Source organism: Lactuca virosa, chromosome 6 (assembly GCF_052849685.1).
Source record: "Lactuca virosa cultivar CGN04683 chromosome 6, Lactuca_virosa_CGN04683_v6, whole genome shotgun sequence".
NCBI classification, from domain to species: Eukaryota; Viridiplantae; Streptophyta; class Magnoliopsida; order Asterales; family Asteraceae; genus Lactuca; species Lactuca virosa.
Window position 1 is genome coordinate 64,264,442 of NC_136431.1, and position 21,292 is coordinate 64,285,733.

Consider the following 21,292-nt stretch of genomic DNA (forward strand, 5'->3'; position numbering starts at 1 on the left):
TTGTTTAATAAGAAATACATTTCTCTAACTGAAAACCCAAATGATCTTCGTGCTCTTAAGTTTGTTGAAGTTCTTGAGAATGGAGTTCAATGTGATGTTATTGATGTTCAAGAAAAAGGAGTTCAAGTTGATTCTCATGAAGATGAAAAGGTTTTTTTTCTCAATTGGAGTTCAAACTGATGATATTTTGTGTTCTTGTGATTCGTTTGAAGGAATGATTCCTTATCGGAAGACGGTGATCCAAGAAATTCACAAGTATCAAACTCCAAAAGATTTGATTCAAACTTGCAAAGTTGAAGTTGTCAAGAATGAAGGTGTTCTTGAAATCAAATCTACAAGATGCAAAAAGATGAGAAAGAAAAAGAAGAAGAAGATTAAACACAAAAACAAACGGGTTTACTCAAAAAAATCATCAAGTGTTGTTGTTAAGCAAATTTGGGTTCCAAAGCAACAATCTTCAAATGTTGCATTGAATTTGAAGTCAAAACCCAAAAGTGTTGGTGGTTCTTATGAAGATGTTATTGGATCGTTCAAAAACACGAAGAACGAGTTGTACATCACGCATCGTGGGGGGTACAATGTTCAAATTGGAGATTTTCTCATTCCAACAAAAGAACCAAGATCTTCTAAATTTGATTCATTCGTTGAAAATCGAACTCGATTCGTCAAAAAGGTATCTCAAATTCTCAAATGGATTCCAAAACATCCATGATTTTGATTCATATTTCGCGTTTTTCATTTTTGATCATTTTGTCTCGGTTGGATCGAATTCGTTTCAAGCCCAATTGTAGATCCAATCTATTTTCTTCCATAGATCAAGCTCAAAGCAAAATCAAAATCATTTTCGTTCAATCATCATATAATCCAATTACTTAGCCCAAAATCATACAATTTTTATCAAGTCCAATTTACATTGATTGAGCCCATTATTATTGATCTGTTTACTGTTCATCATTACCCACCATTCGAAGCCCAGTTGATAAAAGGTTAAAAACAAAGTTCATTCAAAGTTTGTGTTCGACTGCTTGTTTGTTGATGAATTCGATCTCTCACTGTGGATGTTGACTGGATTCATAAGCAATCTAGTTCTCAAATCAGACTCGCATGTTGATTACAATGGTATCGTATTGGGTTTGCAGTTTCGTTAATGACAAATGGTCGAGTTTGGTTTTATATTGATGAACTGGAAATGAATTAGAAAATCAAACGAGTTTTGTTGTGAGTATTGTTTGCAGTTATTGGATTGATTTCGAATGGTTGGATTGATGATTTGTTATTGATTTCGAAGGCCGATGAATTTCAATTTCTATTTGAGTTGACTTTGTGGAGTCAATATCAGTGTTCTTGAAGAAGTTTTGAATGAAGGTATCAATCTGGGTCAAGGATAGAATAGTTGAACACGAACTGGGATATAAGTTTGTATTCGAAATCGACTACAATTTTTGATGAGTGTTGATGTCGATTTTGGAAGGAATTCTTGGTCGATTGTTTAACAGGTGGCTGACGATGGCTAGATTGACGAACCGATTGCCAAAATTTGATTTTGGAGTCAATATTCGAAGGGTTGATTTGGTTCGTTGTTTAAGTTCACAAGGTTGATTTGTGCGAGTTCGATTGATGCCGATTAGGGTCAATGGACGAACAGATGGGTTTAGGTTTTGATAAGTCAAATTGTCTTTGAGTGTCGAATTGAAGATGAATAAGGAATCGTTGGTTTATGTCGACGTGAGAAGAATGGAGTCAAGAAATCGATGTTTGTTAATAGATGGATTGATAACGAATCGAAAGGGATGCTGGTTATTAGTTGAGTAAACGTCGAGTCATATCAATAAATTGGGTTGATGTCGTGAAAGCGAAGGTCTCAAACTGATTGTAGTTGATTTTTGTTCGATTGATAGTGGTATGAATGGAAACGAACTAAGAATGGTCGAAGGCTTCTAATCGTAATAGCGAAGATTGTGATGTCGATGGTTTTTGATTAACAGCGATGGCTTTGTTAAAGAAGCCTTGGTTTTCAATAAACACTCGACTGTTAATTGAACGAGATGAACAATCGAAGGTTTGGATTTTGGTATCTTAATTTCGAAGGTTTTGATGAATTGGGTTAATAAGTTTCGAAAGTTTGGTTGTGAGAATCGGGTATCAACTAACGAACATTTTTGACCGGGAAGGGCGAAGATTTTTGATCGTGAAGTTTTTTTCGTCACTGGGTAACGAAGTGAAGAAGAAAACATAAAGTTTCGAAATTGGTCCCTGAAGTTTCGAAGATATGGCTTAAATGGTCTAGTTTCGAAAGTGCAACAATAATTGGAGAAGAAACCAAAAAGTTTCGAAACTTACTCTTAAACTTTCGAAGATTTGACAGTTTACACCCATTTCGAAATAAGGACTAATTTTCGACATTTTGAGTGACAAGGAGAAGAACTTTCAAAATGAGTCCCTGCAGTTTCGAATTTTTTGCAGCAAATACCCAATTTCGAAATAGGGGTAACAAAGCTGAGAAATTGAAGAATTTTCATTTCTGGTCCCTGCAGTTGGTGCAAACTTACACTTTATGCCCAGTTTCGCAAATGGGGGAGTGTTTCGCATCTTCGACTGTTTTTGGCGCAACGGGTGCCTGCAGAATTCAGAAATTAACACTTTTTACCCGGATTTTGGAAAATCTTGCAACTCTCACCCAAAAGTCAAAAAATTTCACAAATTGAAATTTTTTTTGAGGCTTTTTCGTGATTGTTTTTCCGTGCAAGTTTTTCGGTGATTCATTTTTCGCACACATCAAGGGGGAGTATTGTGAAGTTCATTCCCCGGGCGCTTCTCACCCTTAATGGGTTTTATAATCATTTTTTGATTATAAAAAGGGGGAAAATGAAGAGTGGGTTTTCCAAGCTTCGGGTATTCATTTGCGGATTTGAAGACCGATGTTACTTCGAGGGGGAGTTTGGTCTTGATCGCGCGAGCTCATTGGATATTGAAGCCGGGAAATCCAATTCTAACTTTGAGGGGGAGAATGTTAGGGTGCAAAGTCACTCTTGGATGTCGTGTGGGCTTACTTCTTTGTATGTGTGTAATGAGTTGTCTTTCCTTTATAAGGAAGTGAGTGACACTCATTTTATGTAATGAACACTTTGAGAGCATTAGTTTAGAGAGAGAAATTAAAAGACCCATTTGTACTCTTTCTATCAATACTAATGAACCCAGATTTATTTACTTCATGTGTTCTTGATTTTGTATGATGATTCACTAGATCTTTTCTAGTTCCGCACATGCCATTATAATCAACACCACTACAGTTCCTTCTACAGTTGATAGCAGAGAGGGGTGGGGAAGGGAGTCCCTATGAGATTTTTGGTGCGTAGGACACCTTATAGTTTGAGAGCGTATTAGTTAGGACGGGTGACTTGGAGCGAGAGGTTCAGGATCTGGATCTGGTTCGGGTACGGGCTCTGAACCAATTAATGAGGGTTTGCGAGAGTTCATTACATCTGAGATTATGAGAGGCATCCTCGATGCGCCCCATGTGATGTTCGGGTCGATCAAGGAAGATATCATGGAGTTGATGGAGGATCGTCTGCGGATCTTCAGGGCCGATCTGGCCGCTAGCCAGTCGGGGGCCCACACACTCTCCTTCAAGGATTTAAAGGGATGTGGGGCACCAGATTTCTTTGGGGTTATGGACCCCATCGCAGCCAGGCGTTGGACAGCCAACATCGAGTGTGCTCAGATGACGAGCTTCTGCCCCGAGGGGTCGAAGGTCAATTTCGCAGCAAGGTGTTTAAGGGAGCGAGCCCGGGATTGGTGGGAGGAGGTCGGCTATGCCATGGGATCCCCGGCTATTGAGGCCATGACCTGGTCAGACTTTGTGATCAAGTTTCCAAGAAGACTTTGCAACGGTTGTTGAGGTGCAACAACTAGCCAGAGAGTTTCTTGATATGAGGCAGACGACTAAGACTGTGGCGGAGATCACCGCCAAGTTCAGAGAGAGGGTGTTGTTGGTACCCTAGTATGTAGCTGATGAGGAGATAAGGAAGACCTGATACCATGATATGTTGAGATCCGACATTAGGGAGTTCATTAGATTTTATGCCTGTCCGACACTGGATGATATGATAGTCAGGGTATAGGAGCGAGAGATTGATCTGGAGCACATAGGGAAGAGGAAGGCAGAGTCTAGGCAGATAGTTGGGGTTTCAGCGAAGAAACCCAAGGATTACGACTCTAGGTTGAAGGGCTAGCAGGGTCGGAGCTGCTATGGCAAATGTGGTAGGGTGCATGACGGGGTTTGCAGGGCAGGTGGTTCGGGCTGCTACAAGTGCAGCAAGTCAGGGCACTTTAGCAACGATTGTACTGCTTCTATCACCACTACACAGACATCATAACTGATTTGCTTTCATTGCAATCACAGGGGCCACAAGAAGGCCAATTTCCCGGGTTTAGCATTAGGAGGACCAGCGGTAGCACCATCTCCTGTGACCCTACGAATCACGGATGGCCGCCAGGGCAAGGCGGATGCTCCTCTGGTGAGGAGTCGGGCTTTTCAGTTGACCGCCGAGGAGGCGCATGCTGCACCAGATGTGGTGATGGGTATGTCTCTTCTCCTTAACTCTTTATTTATGTTAGTTTTGTTGCTTATATCTTTTATGTGTTTTGTTTTAGGATCGTTCCTTGTAAATGGTATCCCTGCTTTGGTATTATTTGATTCTGGGGCTACCCAATCTTCCGTATCTCTTGCGCTCAGCAAGAGGTTTGCCGGATATCCGAGTAAGCAAGATCATCCATTAGAGGTTGAGATTGTGGATGATTGATCCGTCCAGGCATCGAGAGTTCATCGGGATTGTGTTCTGGGGATGCTTAGCGAGCGGTATCCGATTGGCTTGGTTCTAATTCCTCTGCGCGGGAACAAGGCTATAGTGGGGATGGATTGGTTGACCCCCAATGGGGCTATGATTGATTGTGAGTGCTAGCTGGTACGTGTTCGTACCCCAAGTGGGGGAGAATTGATGGTCCATGGAGAGGGCGCTCAGCGCGGGGTGGCCCTATGCCCAGCCGATAGGGCCAGACTGAAAGGTCTAGTATGCTTAATAGTCATATTAAAGTGATATTTCTAATTAACATATGATACTAATGGTTCACACTAACAACAACTTGATATAATTGATTATTTATTAGAAATTTATTTTAATAAATATTCAATAAACTCTTATAATTAAATTGGAAATTATTTATTTCATGGAAATAATAATTTTCATTAGCAAGTAACATAATATATCATATGGTATGATTTATAAAGTCATATATCATATGGTATGATTTATAAAGTCATGTACAATATTTTGGACCAAAAGGACTTTTTGTCTTTTACTAAAACATTAAGGTTTATATTTTATAAAAGAGTTTATAAAAAGTGCCAAGTTTGACTTGTTTTTAATCATCAAAACCGTGAGCATGCTTGCATGCATGCTAGTGATGGGTTTTTGATTATTTAAAGGGAAAGAAACCATGCTTTAAAGGTATGGGAGACAAGTAGGCTTTTGGAGACATTATTTTCTTAAAGTGTTAAGGAATTATGGTCCATAAAATCACTTTATGCATATAAAAGATGAGGCTTTCACTCACTCTTGCTTCTTGATGCAAGTGGCCGAAAATAATCCTCTCCCTCTCATTCTCTCTTAATTAGTTAATAGCTTTGAAGGTTACTTGCTTTTACATGCCCTCTTTACGTTCATATTGGTTATGAACTTAAACCTTAAGGGTTTAAGAGTGTATGGACTAGCATCTACATCAAGTTGAGTCATTGTTGGTGTCTCAAAGGTTCGACATTCTTCAGCAACTTCCAAGCCCCCCAAGAGGATCCAAAGAACAAAAAAGGTTGTTATTTCTTCATCCTTTCAGTGGTTGGTGTTTAATCTTTCTATAACTTGCAAGAAGATCCTTGGTGAGTATAAAATGTTTATGTTTTGTTCTAAAATAAAGTCTTCTGTTTGCCAGTCTTTGTAGTTTTTGAATATAATTTTTGAACTAAAACCCAACAATTGGTATCAAGAGCCACTTTGCAAGTTTGGTTACATTTTTTGATTTTTAGAAATCTTAGTTTTTGGAGAATATGGATAACTTGTTTTTGTATAAAAATAAGTTCATACATATTTTTTATGACAACTTTATTTTTGTTATTTTATGTGAAAAAAGTTTCATGCATCTGTTGTCATTTAAAGTTGTCTTAGAAAAACAACGGTTGTTTTATGTATATGTTCATGTGTATAATGTGCATAAACTAGCCAATGACCATTATGATTGTTGTGTTGTTGTGTTTGTTGTTTTTATTATAAAAATGGTTTTAATAATTTATTTATTTATACGGTATGTAATAATTAAATAGATTAGTTTTTCTTGTTTATTTTTGTAAGGTAATAAAATAGTTTTTAGAAATAATTTAGTTGTACAAACATGGAACAAGAATTGAAGTTTGAGCCATTTTTTGAAGACAAAAAGGCAATTTTCGAGTTCATCATGTGCTGGGCAGAAAGATGACACTTTCTGAAAAGTGTCATGAATGCTACACATGTGCTGAACAAGTGCTGAACAGAAAGATGACACTTTGTGAAAGTGTCATGAATGCAGCAGATTTTTCCTTAAATAAGTTCTTCAAATCTTTTGCAAGCAATGGATGTTTACTCAAGTGGAAGCTTCTACAACAACATTACAAGAAGATTTTTGGTCCCCGTAAATGTCCCTTTAGGAATGGACTTGACATTTTTTGTGTTGGCTCACAAAAAAATGTCATTAGTTGGTTATGTTTATGCACATATCTTTTCATGCATGTTTATGTTGTTTATTTTATGCAAATATTATGTGTGGTTGATAAATTAGTTTTTCACATGCTAAAATAATTTTGGACTAAATAAACATCACATGGAGTTTGAGTTTTCAAAATTGGACATAAGATGTAACAAGTTATTATTTTAAAAATAAAACTCGGTTTTATAAAATCATTAATAACGACAAATTTTGAAATACTTCATTATAAGTTTTAAAATGGTGGTTTTTGTAACTTATACAAACTCCAAATAAATAAGTAATAAAATGAAGTTTTATTAAAGATATAAAAGGTTCAAATGCACTCAAACTTAATACCGGTTATTAAAATTGAATTGCGTCAAATTATATATAAAAACTAGCTTTTTATATAGAACCTTTAAAAGTGATTTTCTTTTGAAAATTGATATCATGGTTTATTATATGCATTTAATAAACATGATATCGTATGTTTTTAAACTAGAATTATAAGACATATAAAGACCCTTTTTTTTACAAACCTCAAATCTATGCAATCCTTTTGAAGAACAATCGCACATCTCTTGTATGCACTAGTGAGATAAAAGATACCTAACTACTTAGTGTTATGTTTTGATGGTCGGGGGTGTCTTCGCGATTTCTATAACCAATTTATAGGCTGATTACACAAGTTTTTCAAATTGAACGATTTGATCAGAAATCTTTTGTGATAAAGGATACCTAAGCAAGAGAGGTCTGAGGCATAGATGGGATCAAACATGTCTAATTAAATTTGTTATTAGAGATCCCCTAAATCTAGGAAGTATACAAAAAGATATAATTGATAATCGATATCTATCGGGTTGAATTCAAATGAATGGGATAAAGGATACCTAACCATTTATGTGTTTTGCAACTTGGATCCTAGACTTTGATAATTAATGTTTTTGGAAACTAAAAGGGTATTAATTATTGAAGATTATATATTGAAAATAATAAATGAATTTTGTTAAAATTTTGTAGTTAAATAATCCATTCTCATTATCATGAATTGTCATTTTCTTTAATGACCTAATGAAACAATAACATTCAATAGATACAACTTGAATGGATGGGTTCATGTCTTAATAGACAATCTCGTAAGAGATATGAAATTGTATACACTTAAAGGTCATAGTCCTAAACTATTTCCTTTGAGCAATTAAACCTGAACATGATACCTAGTAAATGCATCACTATGATGCTAAAGATGCTTCTAACATCAAGTTAGGAATAGGTATTCATGACTTCTAGAAAGTCTTGGATAATTTAAACATATATCTGATGATATAACAGGTCAAGCAATATTCCAATAAATACATTGATATTTTATTTAAGAATCACCTTGTATGATCCAGGAGGCCCATGTTTTGTGGACTGAACACCTTTAAGCCCAAGAAATCTACTAAAGCCCACATATATGGATCTTGTTTCTTTTGTGAAGAAACTGGACATTGGAAGAGGATTTACTCCTCTTATTTGGAAAGAAAGTCTGGAAAGACTAGCACTTCTAGTATCTACTAGATATAACTCATACTTTTCATATAACACTTAGGTACCTGATACTTAAATGTTAATCTAATATTTGTAAATGACTTGAAGATATTTAATAAAGAGTAACCATCTGAGCACAACCAAGTTGGAACTACACTTTCGGAGTTTAGTTTATTATTTATGCTTAGAACATAAGTTACATGTAATGTAAAACAATATTTGTTTTGGAACAATGTACGTTTTTACTTAGCATGTCTAAATTTATGTCTCAGTTATTTTATTCAAATGTTTGATAATTTACTCAATCGTTTTTCATAACGATAATATTCATATTCTGATATGATTAACTTCTATTTATGAGACTAGATCTCTTAAGAGAATTATAGAGTAAATATCAACATTTTATAAATAAAATCAAGTTCTATATACAAGCACTTTTGACTTAAACTTGTTTTAAATCAAACTCATCTTTGACATTGTTATCTTTATTATATAAATGTCATTCACATATTCCAACTTCAAGAAAGGGAACTTTGAAGGCAAATAATGTATTTTATTTGACATATGTGAACCTTATTTATATGTAACGGATTCCTAATTTTCACTAAGGTGTAGAGAAAATAATTAAGGAACTATACACTTTGGTGTATGACTTCCTTTCTGATGAATGTCTGAGATTAAGCACAAGATACCAAATCAACTTTATTAACAACTATAGTAGTTTTAATTATATTATTACGTGGTAAAGCATAATTGTGAAATCTTTGTTGAAGGTTTCCAAAGTTGAGATACAAACCGGTAAGAACCATCTTAGGCCTTAATGATAAAAAGGATGAATTAAATCTTACTTTGTATGATTTACTTTCTAATCGGTAGAAATATTCTCCTTTAATCTTTTTGGGATAATACTTCAATCACTATTAAATGTATCTTCAGTACAAATACCAACTACTAAGTAGATTAAACACTTTATAATATTTAGTATAGAAAGGCTCCATCCTCATCTTACTTAATTTTTATAGATTTGAAGTCGATGTTGGACTAAAGCTTCTAAACCTAAAATCTACTAAATACATATTTGTGTATATAATACTCTAAATGTGGCTTAGATTGTTATATGTAAACTCGCCTAGAATAGGGTCTCTTATTCTTGTGAAAGCTAAGTTAGTAGAAAGCAAGCTTCTAATGAAATTCCTAATCTTGTATGAATGAGACATACTTAATCATTTGAAGTTACATTCTGACTAGGCAAGGTCGTTTTCACCTTGACTCGGAAAGTGTTTCTAAAATGAAAGACTTAGGAAGAAGAAGATACATTCTTGGAATGTAAAATCTATAAGGGATAGATAGAATGAATGTTAAAATTTTCATGTCCTTATACATATATTGGCAATATCTTGAAAGGGATCAAGACACAATATTCTTTTGGAGAATTCTTGGCATTGTCATATGGCACCATTTTGAGCTAGCCTCAAAAGTACATAGCTCATAGGCTTGAATAGATGAAATGATTTATATTCTATTTTTTTGGAAAAAGAATTCATCATGTAAGCCATATTATGCATAGGACATGGTATTTGATCATGTTGTAAGCATGCCATATGATACTAATTGAATGCATGGTTAAGTCACTAGATGACTAAGAGAGCATTCTAAGAGTAGTTTAGAAGAACTAAGAGAATGTATATGAGACAATCATTTTAGAAAGGATCTTTATGGAAAGAGCTACACAAGATGTTAATTTCTAAACAGATATAAACAATTATGAATTATAATTGGATTTTGACTTCATTAAAGAATGAAGGGTAAGTCTTGTTGGAATGAGGTCCAAGGAAAACATAATGAAACAATCTACTACAAAATAAGAATACACTACTTTAGAAGTTGAATTCAAATATGATTGGAAGAATGGGATTATTGAAAAACTATGTTGATTTCTGCCATTCAAGGATCACATAGAAATCTTTTTGACTTCGAGAGTATACTTAATCAAGCTAAGACACTCTATGTCAAGAAAGAACACCAATCATATTCTCCAAGATATTTAACTATACTTAGAGTAAAGTTAAGTATGGAGATTATAGTATTCATAGATTCACACAAATTAAATTTTGTCAGATCCATTGATAAAGTCATTCTTTTGAACTAAGTATGAATGGTCACACTTCAGTTATAGACTTTATTATTCTAGAAATGGGTTTTTTATTTGGATTTAGTATTTGGATATTGGAACATTATAACAACAACTATTAGATAATGTTATGATATATTGGGATATACTCATCACATTAATACTTGTTGTGTTCCATATTAACATGTTTAATCCATGAATAATGTTATTATTCTAAAGGTTCATAGTCGGTTATAATTGTGGGAGCAATTATAAAGTAAGACTAATGTGAATTGGATTGGTTGAATCTCACTAGATGAAAGTAGGCAAGTGGTTGTAACCAAGTTTCATAGATACTTGTCAGAGAACTAGTATTGAACTGACCCACATCAGGATCATTGTTGGGTTTTGAACATTCTAACACTCCTATGGTGTACATGCAACCCTATAAACCTTGGATCTATGTTTTCTCTATTATACATGCAAATATTAACTATTCCAAGGTTTCATCCTAACTAGCATATTATGAAGCACCTATACTACAAAGTTCTAGTTAGATGACATACCTTTTGATGTAGCTTGATGTCTTCAAGCTTTAAGAGCTTAGCCCCAATAGTGTGGAAGCCTCAAATGGAATCAGAAATCACCAAAACACCTTGGAAGAACTTGAGAGAATAGGTATGCACACGAAAATCGGCCCACTCTTATTTTCACACACTTGTGTCAATTTTGTGAGCCAAGGACCCCTTTATATATTATGGAGGATTAGGGTTACATCCATGTAAACCCTAATACCCATGACCATTCATTTACATAGGATCCATGGGTTAAAAGCTCCATGGACCATCCATGAAAGCTTAGCCCAACCTAAATGAACTTGGCCCATTCCATATATATAAGAGTCCATATTTAATTAGTTCTTTTTGATCACTTAATTAATTCTAAATTAATTCTTGATCAATACTAATTAAATAATATGATTCCATATTAATATATTAGAACTTATAATATATTAATATAAATCATAAATATACTATTCTCAAAAGACTATCCATATAAATTGTGCCGGTGAAGTGCAACCCAAATGGACCATGCCGGGTCGGGTCAAGTACATACCAAATATAGTTATGGACTTAGACATTAATCCAACAATCATCTCATGGATCGCTATCATGAATGATACTTGATTAAAAGGTACTATCTTTGTATCCTTAACACCTGAGATACATAGTGGGACTTAAGTGTAGGGAGTACTATGCTTTGATATGGTCAAATGTTGTTCCTTACCGGGCAGTTATAAAAGCCATTTTCAGGTATGGTATGAACTATGAAAGAGGCTTATGTAGTCAAGATGGGATTTATTCATCTTATGTGTTGAGAGTTAGACATCTAAGGCGCCTTACCAAAAGTTGAACAACTAATGAGATTGATCGTGATCCGTATCTCATGTTCAACATGATGTTTGTAGCAAAGGGATAGCTGATAAAATTACCTTATACACCAATTGTAGCTTTGAGCTTTTTGGGAATTGGGCGTTGATAGAATGGCACAAAGTCGTATGTTGTTGGGGGCAGTGAAATATTGCTAAACGTTCACCACTGTCTATATCAGTCTAATATGAGTCTTGCGCAAGTGGGAGATTGAAATGTCTAGTATGCTCAAGAGTCATATTAAAGTGATAATGCTAATTAACATATTACACTAATGAGTCACACTAACAACAACTTGATATAATTGATTATTTATTAGAAATTGATTTTAAATAAATATTCAATAAACTCTTATAATTAAATTGGAAATTATTAATTTCATGGAAATAATAATTTTCATTAGCAGGTAGCATAATATATCATATGGTATGATTTATTAAGTCATGTACAACATTTTGGACCAAGAGGACTTTTTGTCTTTTACCAAAAGGTTAAGGTTTATATTTTATAAAAGAGTTTATAAAAATTTCCAAGTTTTGCTTCCTTTTTAATCATCAAAACCATGAGCATGCTTGCATGCATGCTAGTGATGGGTTTTTTATTATTTAAAGGGAAAGAAACCATGCTTTAAAGGTATGTGAGCAAGTAGGATTTAGGAGATATTATTGTCTTAAAGTGTTAAGGACTTATGGTCCATAAAATCACTTTATGCATATAAAAGATGAGGCTTGCACTCACTCTTTCTTCTTGATGCAAGTGGTCGAAAATAATCATCTCCCTCTCATTCTCTCTTAATTAGTTAAGAGCTTTGAAGATTACATGCTTTTGCATGCCCTATTTAAGTTCATATTGGTTATGAACTTAAAGCTTAAGGGTTTAATAGTTTATGGACTAGCATCTACATCAAGTTGAGTCATTGTTGGTGTCTCAAAGGTTCCACATTCTTCATCAACTTCCAAGCCTCCCAAGATGATCCAAAGAATAACAAAGGTTGTTATTTCTTCATCATTTCTATGGTTGGTGTTTAATCTTTCTATAACATGCAAAAAGATCCATGGTGGGTATAAAATAGTTATCTTATGTTCTAAAATAAAGTCTTCCATTTGCCAATCTTTGTAGTTTTTGAAACTAATTTTTGAACTAAAACCCAACACAGACTCTATCTACATCAGGGTTGTTTTGGGTTCGTTGCCTATGTTATGGATACCCGGGAACAGGGCAGGGCGTCGGTTGATGATATGCCGGTGGTGCGAGAGTACCTGGATGTGTTTCCGAAGGATTAACCTGGGGTGCCTCCGGAGAAGCAGGTGGAGCTCTGGATTGATTTGGTTCCTGGTGCGGCTCTGATAGCCAAAGAACCATATCAATTAGCTCCACCAGAGATGCAGGAGTTGTCTACACAGTTACATGAGCTGTTAGAAAAGGGATTTATCCGACCGAGTAGTTCGCCTTGTGGTGCACCAATCTTGTTTGTGAAGAAGAAGGATGGGTCGCATCGGATGTGTATTGACTATCGGGAGTTGAATAAGCTAACGGTGAAGAACCGTTATCTACTCTTGAGGATTGATGATTTGTTTGACCAACTTCAGGGTGTGTCTTGGTTTTCCAAGATTGATCTGTGTTCGGGTTATCATTAGATGAGGGTGAGAGAGGACGATGTGCAGAAGAAGGCCTTCCGGACTCTTTATGGTCATTATCAGTTCGTGGTGATGACCTTCGGGCTCACCAATGCTCCAGCCGCGTTCATGGACCTCATGAACCGCGTGTGTCGACCGATGTTGGATCGGTCCGTGATAGTATTCATTGATGACATCCTGGTCTATTCCAAGACCCAGGAGCAGCATAAGGAGCACTAACAAGAGATGTTGGAGACCCTGGGGGAGGGAGAGGCTATATGCGAAGTTCTCTAAGTGCAAGTTCTGGTTGCGCGAGGTGCAGTTTCTGGGGCACCTTTTCAACCAGAATGGTATTCTGGTCAATTCGACCAAGGTGGAGGCCGTGATGACGTGGGAAGTTCTAAAATCTCCATCTAAGATTCGGAGTTTCCTTGGTTTAACGGGATATTACCGGAGATTTATTCAGGATTTCTCCAAGATAGCAGTCCCTCTGACCCGACTGACAAAGAAGACTGCCACTTTTCTCTTGGGGCCTGAGCAGCAAGCAACGTTTGAGACTCTAAGACAGAGGTTATGCGAGGTGCCAATTTTGACCCTGCCCGAGGGTGTTGAGGATTTTGTGGTCTATTGTACCACGTCTATCACTGGATTGGGCGCGATTTTGATGCATAGAGGTCATGTTATTGCTTACGCCTCAAGGCAGCTGGAGCCTCATGAGGCGAACTATCCGACGCAAGATTTGGAGTTGGGGGCTGTGGTTTTCGCTCTCAAGATTTGGCGACATTAGCTTTATTGGGTACTTTGTACTATCTACACGGATCACAAGAGCTTGAGGTACTTGATGGATTAGCCACATCTGAACATGAGGCAACGTCGGTGGTTGGATGCGGTGAAAGATTATGATTGTGAGATCCTTTACCATCCAGGGAAGGCCAATGTGGTGGTCGATGCTCTTAGCTGCAAGGCAGTCGCAACTCCTATTAGGGATATTTGTCTATGGATGAGAATGATTACTCCGCTTTTGGAATGGATTCATGAGGCGTAGGTTGAGGCTATGAAGGAGGAGCACCGTAAGAGTGAGCACATTGTGGGTCAGGTGGCTTCCTTCGATTATGATAGCCGAGGTTTATTGACTCTCCATCGGAGAGTGTGGGTTCCTTACTTCGGTGGTGTGCGTCAGGTTCTAATGGAGGAGGTGCACAAATCGAGATTCTCCATTCATCCCGGGGCGACGAAGAGGTATAGGGATCTTCGTCCTGATTATTGGTGGCCCTTCATAATGCGGGATGTAGCGTGGTACGTGGAGAGGTATTTGACTTGCAGGAAAGTCAAGGCCGAGCATCAGCGACCTCACGGCAAGGTACAACTGTTGGATATTCTTGTTTGGAAATGGGAAGAGATTACTATGGACTTCATTACGAAGTTGCATCGGACTGCGCGCGGTGTCGATTCGATTTGGGTCATCGTGGATCGATTGACCAAGAGCGCGTATTTTATCCCGATCTAGGAGAGTATCTATGCGGAGAAGCTGGCTGAGGTATACATTAGGGAGGTCGTGGCACAACATCGGGTGCCGTTTTATGTGGTTTCTGACACGGATGTTCGGTTTAGTTCCAGATTTTGGAAGAGATTTCACGAAGATCTTGGCACTCGTCTGCATTTCAGCACGACCTTTGACCCGCAAACGGATGGTCAGAGCGAGCAGACCATCCAGACATTGTAGGATATGTTGCAGGCGTGTGTTCTGGATTTTGGTGGTAGCTAGGATACGTATCTTCCATTAGCGGAAATCTCGTATAACAATAGCTACCACGCCAATATTGATCAACCTCCTTTTGATATGCTCTATGGGAGGAAATGCAGGACCCCGATATGTTGGGGCGAGTTCGGTTATCGAGTTATAGGGAGTACCGAGGTGGTACTCAAGATGACCGAGTTGATTCAGCAGATTCGTAGCAGACTTCAGACAACTCAGAGTCGACAGAAAAGCTATGCCGACAAGCGCCGATCAGACTTGGAGTTCAGTTTGGGGATATGGTTCTCCTGAAGGTGTCACCTTGGAAAACTTTCATTCGATTTGGGAAGCAGGGCAAGCTGGGCCCCAGGTTTATTGGTCCTTTCAGGGTTATAGCACGGGTGGGTAGGGTGGTGTATCGACTGGACCTTCCGGAGGACCTTAGTCAGATTCACAGTACCTTTCATGTATCGCAGCTACGAAAATGTTTGGCCGATGATTCCATAGTGGTTCCGTTGGAGGACATTCAGGTGGATGACCGCCTGAACTACATTAAGAGACCTGTAGCGATCCTCGACAGAAAGACGAAAACCTTGTGGAACAAGGTTGTCGATCTGGTTAAGGTGCAATGGCACTACCGCAAGGTTCAAAGTGGACGTGGGAGCCAGAGGATGAGATGAGGGAGCATTACCTGGAGTTATTTGGAGCAGCAGACTTCGAGGATGAAGCCTGATTCAAATGGGGGAGAATTGTAACATCCAAGTTTTTGGTAAGTTCCCTTTTGGTCCCTAGTGTAAAATTCCTTTCATATTAGTCCCTTGGTTAGTACGTGGGGCATACTCATTGAGTACACTTAATGTACTAGCCACAACTTGGTCGCGGATCATTAACCACATACATTGGGCGTACGTGGTGTACGCATGGCGTACTCATGTCTGAAGCAAACCCTAGTTTTTAGGGTTTGTACCCTATTTAAGGACCTTAAGTCCCCCAAGTCCTTTACCTTTTCAGCCTCTATCGCCCTTGAAGTGAAAATCTCAAACCCTAAGCCACCTTTAGTGCATTTGTGAGTTTCCTTGAGGATATTAGTGATTCTTTAGAGTTTTGAAGAAGAAGGGAGCTTGGGAAGAAGCAAGGACGTGGGAAGATCTTGTAGATCCAGAAGTTTGGCACCATTTCTGACCCATTGAAGGTATAAAGCTTGAACCTTGACCATTGCATGTTTAGATCTAGTTTTAGGGTAGAAAATGTCATCTTTTGGTCCCATAGTTTGGATTCTTGGAGTTGAGGAACTTCAGATCATATGAGTTGTCCTTTTGAGCTCTTGGAGGTGTTTTGAGACATAAAAATTGGATCTTGAAGGTTAAGACTCAACCATGCAAGTGTTAGGGACCAACAAAGTGTGCATATGGACTTGATTCATGTTTTGCGCCCCATCCTTGCATGCAAAAGCATAAAGTTTGCAACTTTATGGATTAGGACGTTCCTAGGGGTCTGGATCTAGGTTTTGGACGTAAAGTCTTAAGGGATTAAGACATGGAGCTAAGTTTGGGTTGGCAGGGCAGTACGCCATGCGTACTCAAGTGTAATCCGTGCGTACTGGGTCAGCGCCTCGACCTTGGTCAACACCAGCGTACGTTGGGCGTACAAGCCAAGTACGCCGCGCGTACGCGATCTATGGGCTTGGAAGATTTTAGGCTCGTTTGGTGTTGGGCTTTAGACTTGAGAATATTGGGCCTTAGGCCCACCTGAGTGTAGCAAGTCCTTTTTGGGCCTAAGGCCATGTTTGGGGTCCTTGGGCCATAAAGGCCCTATGGTGGGCTTGGATGCCTTTTTGGGGTTTGTGGGTTTGGGCCTTGGAGAGAAGGAGGCCCAATAAGGCAAAGGTAAAGGAGCCTTTTTGCCTTAAGTCAAGGACTAGGATTTTAGACATTGAGTTAGATTGTGACCTAACTTCTAATTAGGGTTTTGTGCTTGTGCGATAGGGAGAGGAGTTCGCGAGTCATCCGCCGAGGGCGATTTGATACCCACAGTCTGAGGTGAGTCTTCCTTCACAGTAGTTGTGGATCGAAGGCACCGAGGCCGGTCCACTAGTTATGTTATAACATGATGATTGCCTTTGTGATAATTGTCAGTCATGTGTGTATTTGTATGATGACTCGGTGATTACTGTTATGATATTATGTGGTAGTGGTAGGGGTGAAATAGACCCGGTATCCGGTTGAAATAGACCAAAGGGGTAGGCCAGCACCCAGATATGCTTGGTAGTATCCGGTTGAGATAGACCGAAGGGGGTAGGCCAGCACCCATATATGCTTGGCAGTATCCGGTTGAAATAGACTGAAGGGTCAGACCAGCACCAAGATATGCTTGGCACTATGTTTGTTCAGTATGTTTGTGTAGTATGTTTGATTAGTATGTGGTATGTTGGGGGAACTCACTGAGCTTTGTGCTTATAGTTTTCAGTTTATGTTTCAGGTACTTCTAGTTCGAAGGGGAAGAGTCCGGCTTGATCGCACCGCATCACTCCATGTTTTTCCGCACTTAGTGATTTTGGGATTTGTACTATGATATTATGATACAATGTGACTCTTTTGAATACTTTGGTATCAGTTGCTTATGAATGGAATGAATTTTAAAACAATATTTTTATTTGTATTTTTGGGATGTAACAGCTTTATAATTCAAAAAATAAATATAATTCCTTAAAAATGATTAATAAACTTAAAAATTAATTAAAATAAAAATACTTCATTACTTTAAAAGGTAGATAAAAAAAAGAATCAAGATTAAAAAAATATAGAAAACAACCAAGATTAAAAAAATACAACCTAGATTTAAAAAAAACGACCTAGAAAACATAATTAGAAATTACATAATATCCGAATTTGAAAAACAAATGTGTCAATCCGAGTCGTCGTCCTCGACATCGTCATCCTCGTCATCGTCATCTGAATCCTCACCAGAGTTTTCGACGAACATATCCAATTTTTCATCTGATTCTTCAAACAAATCATCGTGCAAATACTTTGTTTGGGGCTGTATGTGAGCCCTGTAAATGTGTTTCACCAAATTCGCACGGAGGGAGTGATGAATGTCGCGATCATGTACTTATCTTCTATTTTCCCTATACTCTTGCATACCAACAGCCACTCCTTCGACGTTTGGCAAAACTTCGCTTTCGTCGTATCAGCATATCGTTCTTCTTTCATCTTCTAGAATCATATTATGTAATATGATGTACTCATACATTATGTGTTGTAACCTTTTCACTTCATATGACCGTACCCCGACTTGCAGTACTTTTCAATGCCTTTTGAGTACACCAAATGTTTGCTCCACATCCTTTCTAGCTGATTCTTATGCATGCTTAAACTTTTTTCTTTTTTCGTCGTTCGGACATGTGAACGATTTCATAAAAATAGATAAGGTAGGATATATCTCGTCAGTAAGATAATACTTGCGCTTATATGTTACCCCATTTGCTTCAAACGGTACATCGTGCGACTTTCCAAGGTAGATGTCGTTGAATACCGGTGACTGGTCTAGAACATTGATGTCGTTGTTTGCACTAGCTGGATCAAAGAATGCATGTCATATCCAAAGATTATGTGATGTGATTACTTCTAGAACAACCGTCGGCTCTCTATGATCGCCTCACATGTATTGACCACACCATGTGTTTGGGCACATGCCCAAGACCATTGCATGTAATCGATACTACCTAGCATTCTCAGGAACTCATGCTTATTTTCATACACCGTGTACAATTAGTGGACATTGTTAATGGTTGGTTTGCGCAAATATCATTGCCCGTAAACCAAAGCAATAGCTTTCGTGAACTTGTATGCATTATCTCGTGTGGTATGCTTGGACATCCTCAAATACTCATCCCATTTATCTGCTCCCGTGTCGTATGCTAACTGCCGAATTGCGGTTGTGCATTTCTGAATTAGAGAAAAACCTTTTTCGCGTCTCGCATCCCGCTTCCAATGGAAATATGGAAATCGGCTTTCCAAATCGCCAACGATATGTAAAAATAACTCTTTCCTCATCCGCAACCACCGTTGAAACTTTTCAACGTATATGGCATCATCTGCAAAATAGCCTTCTGTAAAACGATTGTGTATGGCTTTGCAATTTCTCCTCAACAGAGGTCTTCTTGTCTGAGGTCGTGAACATGAATTTTGACATTGTCGGTTTCGGATATACATCATTGTTTTTTCCATAACGGAACCGACAAATAATGCATCTTCTTGCGGCCTCGAATCGGATGACGAAGATGACGATGACGACATTGTGGTTGAGTGAGTTTTTTTAGAGAATATGTAGAAATAAGTGTGAAAATTATGTTAGGTTTGTTTGGTGTTTATAGATTGGTAAATGTATTAAAAAAATTAATTTTCAAAAATTTATTGTTGTAGCCATTGAAAAAAAAAAGGAAAAATGTTTTTTCTTTATGTTACTGTTGGAAATCAGAAAAAGAAAAAAAATTCGACGAATGAAATGAAGAGAGAGGGGGCGAGGTAGCCTCCACTCCGATCCCGCACCACCTTCCCCGCAGCGCCAGTGTTGTGTTCCGGCTGCGGTTCCGAGCCCCGCACCACCTTCCCCGCTAAGCACCCTCTGGACTTTAAATCTGCCGTTTCAAAAAAAAGTTGTATATACAACTTTGAAACTTTGTTATACTTAATGATATTAACTCAAAGTGAATCCGACTTAAACCCAAATTGCAGAATTATAAAAATGTTTCGGCGGGATCTTGCTAGCAACAAGTAGAAGCTATGTTCAAGCACTCTGGTAAAAGAGTTGTGTTTAGTGAGGTGTTTCCATCTCTCGGACTATGGGCCTTATGTCTTTTCTTTCAATGGTGGATGGTTTTTATTTACAACCGGCTAAGAAAAAAATGGTCCATTTGGCAATTCTTACTATATTTTCGAGATAACATCCTCTTGCAGGGATGGGAAGATGCAGAAGCCTTGTTTCAGTCTGTTCTTTATGATTTCATTTTCAAAGATTTCTAGTTGTTTGTTCAAAATTTAAGATGTGTAGGTTAGATTGGCTAAAAGGTCCATAGTTAACTTGATGAACTTTTTATTATGTATTTTGTTTTGTGAAGCCTAGTTGCTATTTATGATAAAATTGGCTGTTAGTTAGAAAACAAGTAAAAATAAAGGAAGAGCAGAATGTTTGCAATGAAAAATGTTGCATATAAATTTTTTCCCTTTTTGGATATAAGGTTGCATTTGTAGAAACCTGAGCTTTTAATATTTATGCGATCCAAAAGCACCAAAACTAGTTTCTTAAAATGGCGATCTAGTATGTTTTTTTTCTTTAGAATGAAGAAATTTTATTAATTAGCAATATTCTAAAATAAAAATAACAAATTATATAGAAGAAATAATAATAATCAAATAATAAACATTATACTTTTGGTTTTTATTCATAGCCCACAAAAGAAAAAAAAATCTTATCAAAAAGATTAGTATTCTTTTGTTTACCTTCTATTATATTTAATTCGAAACTAAAAAGTAGTAAACTGCATCATCTAGATAACTCACATTATCCGTTACAAGGACCTATATAAAATATCAATCGTGGAACACTAAAATATTTTGGACCAAATTGTCAAGTACGATTAGAAGTGTTCAAAACCGGATATCCGAATTGGTATCTGTATCCGAAAATTCGGATAGTATATTTTCGATATCTGAATTCGTATCCGAAATTTCGGATATCCGAAAATTCGGATACAGATTCGGATATTAAATCGGATATTCGAAATTCGTGGTTTGCAAATATGAATTTCCTTTCATTGATGTTTTGTGTTTACTTTTGGAAAAGAAATTAACACACCATTGACTTCCTAATAAAATTAATAAAAATAAATAAATAAGAGAAGCATTATGTAATTTGATATTAATTCATCCTCACAGTGACTTTATAAGCAAAAGATACTTTCTTGCATATTGCAGCTGCTAATTTTATAAACTATGCACTATGCAAATATTATATTAAGAAAAGAAAAATGACTACATAAGTCTTTCTTGTTCGTAAGTTATTACTTTGCAGATAAATTGAAGATAATAATTAACTTTTC

At 37.2% G+C, this 21,292-nt stretch overlaps 1 protein-coding gene across 1 annotated transcript; it reads right to left on the reverse strand.

Moving 5' to 3' along the window:
• Window positions 1-18,998: 18,998 nt before the first annotated feature.
• Window positions 18,999-19,490, reverse strand: LOC145121599 (uncharacterized). The gene has a single exon (XM_079057318.1). It carries the CDS (start codon window positions 19,488-19,490, stop codon window positions 18,999-19,001), a length of 492 nt encoding a protein of 163 aa, XP_078913444.1.
• Window positions 19,491-21,292: the final 1,802 nt, after the last annotated feature.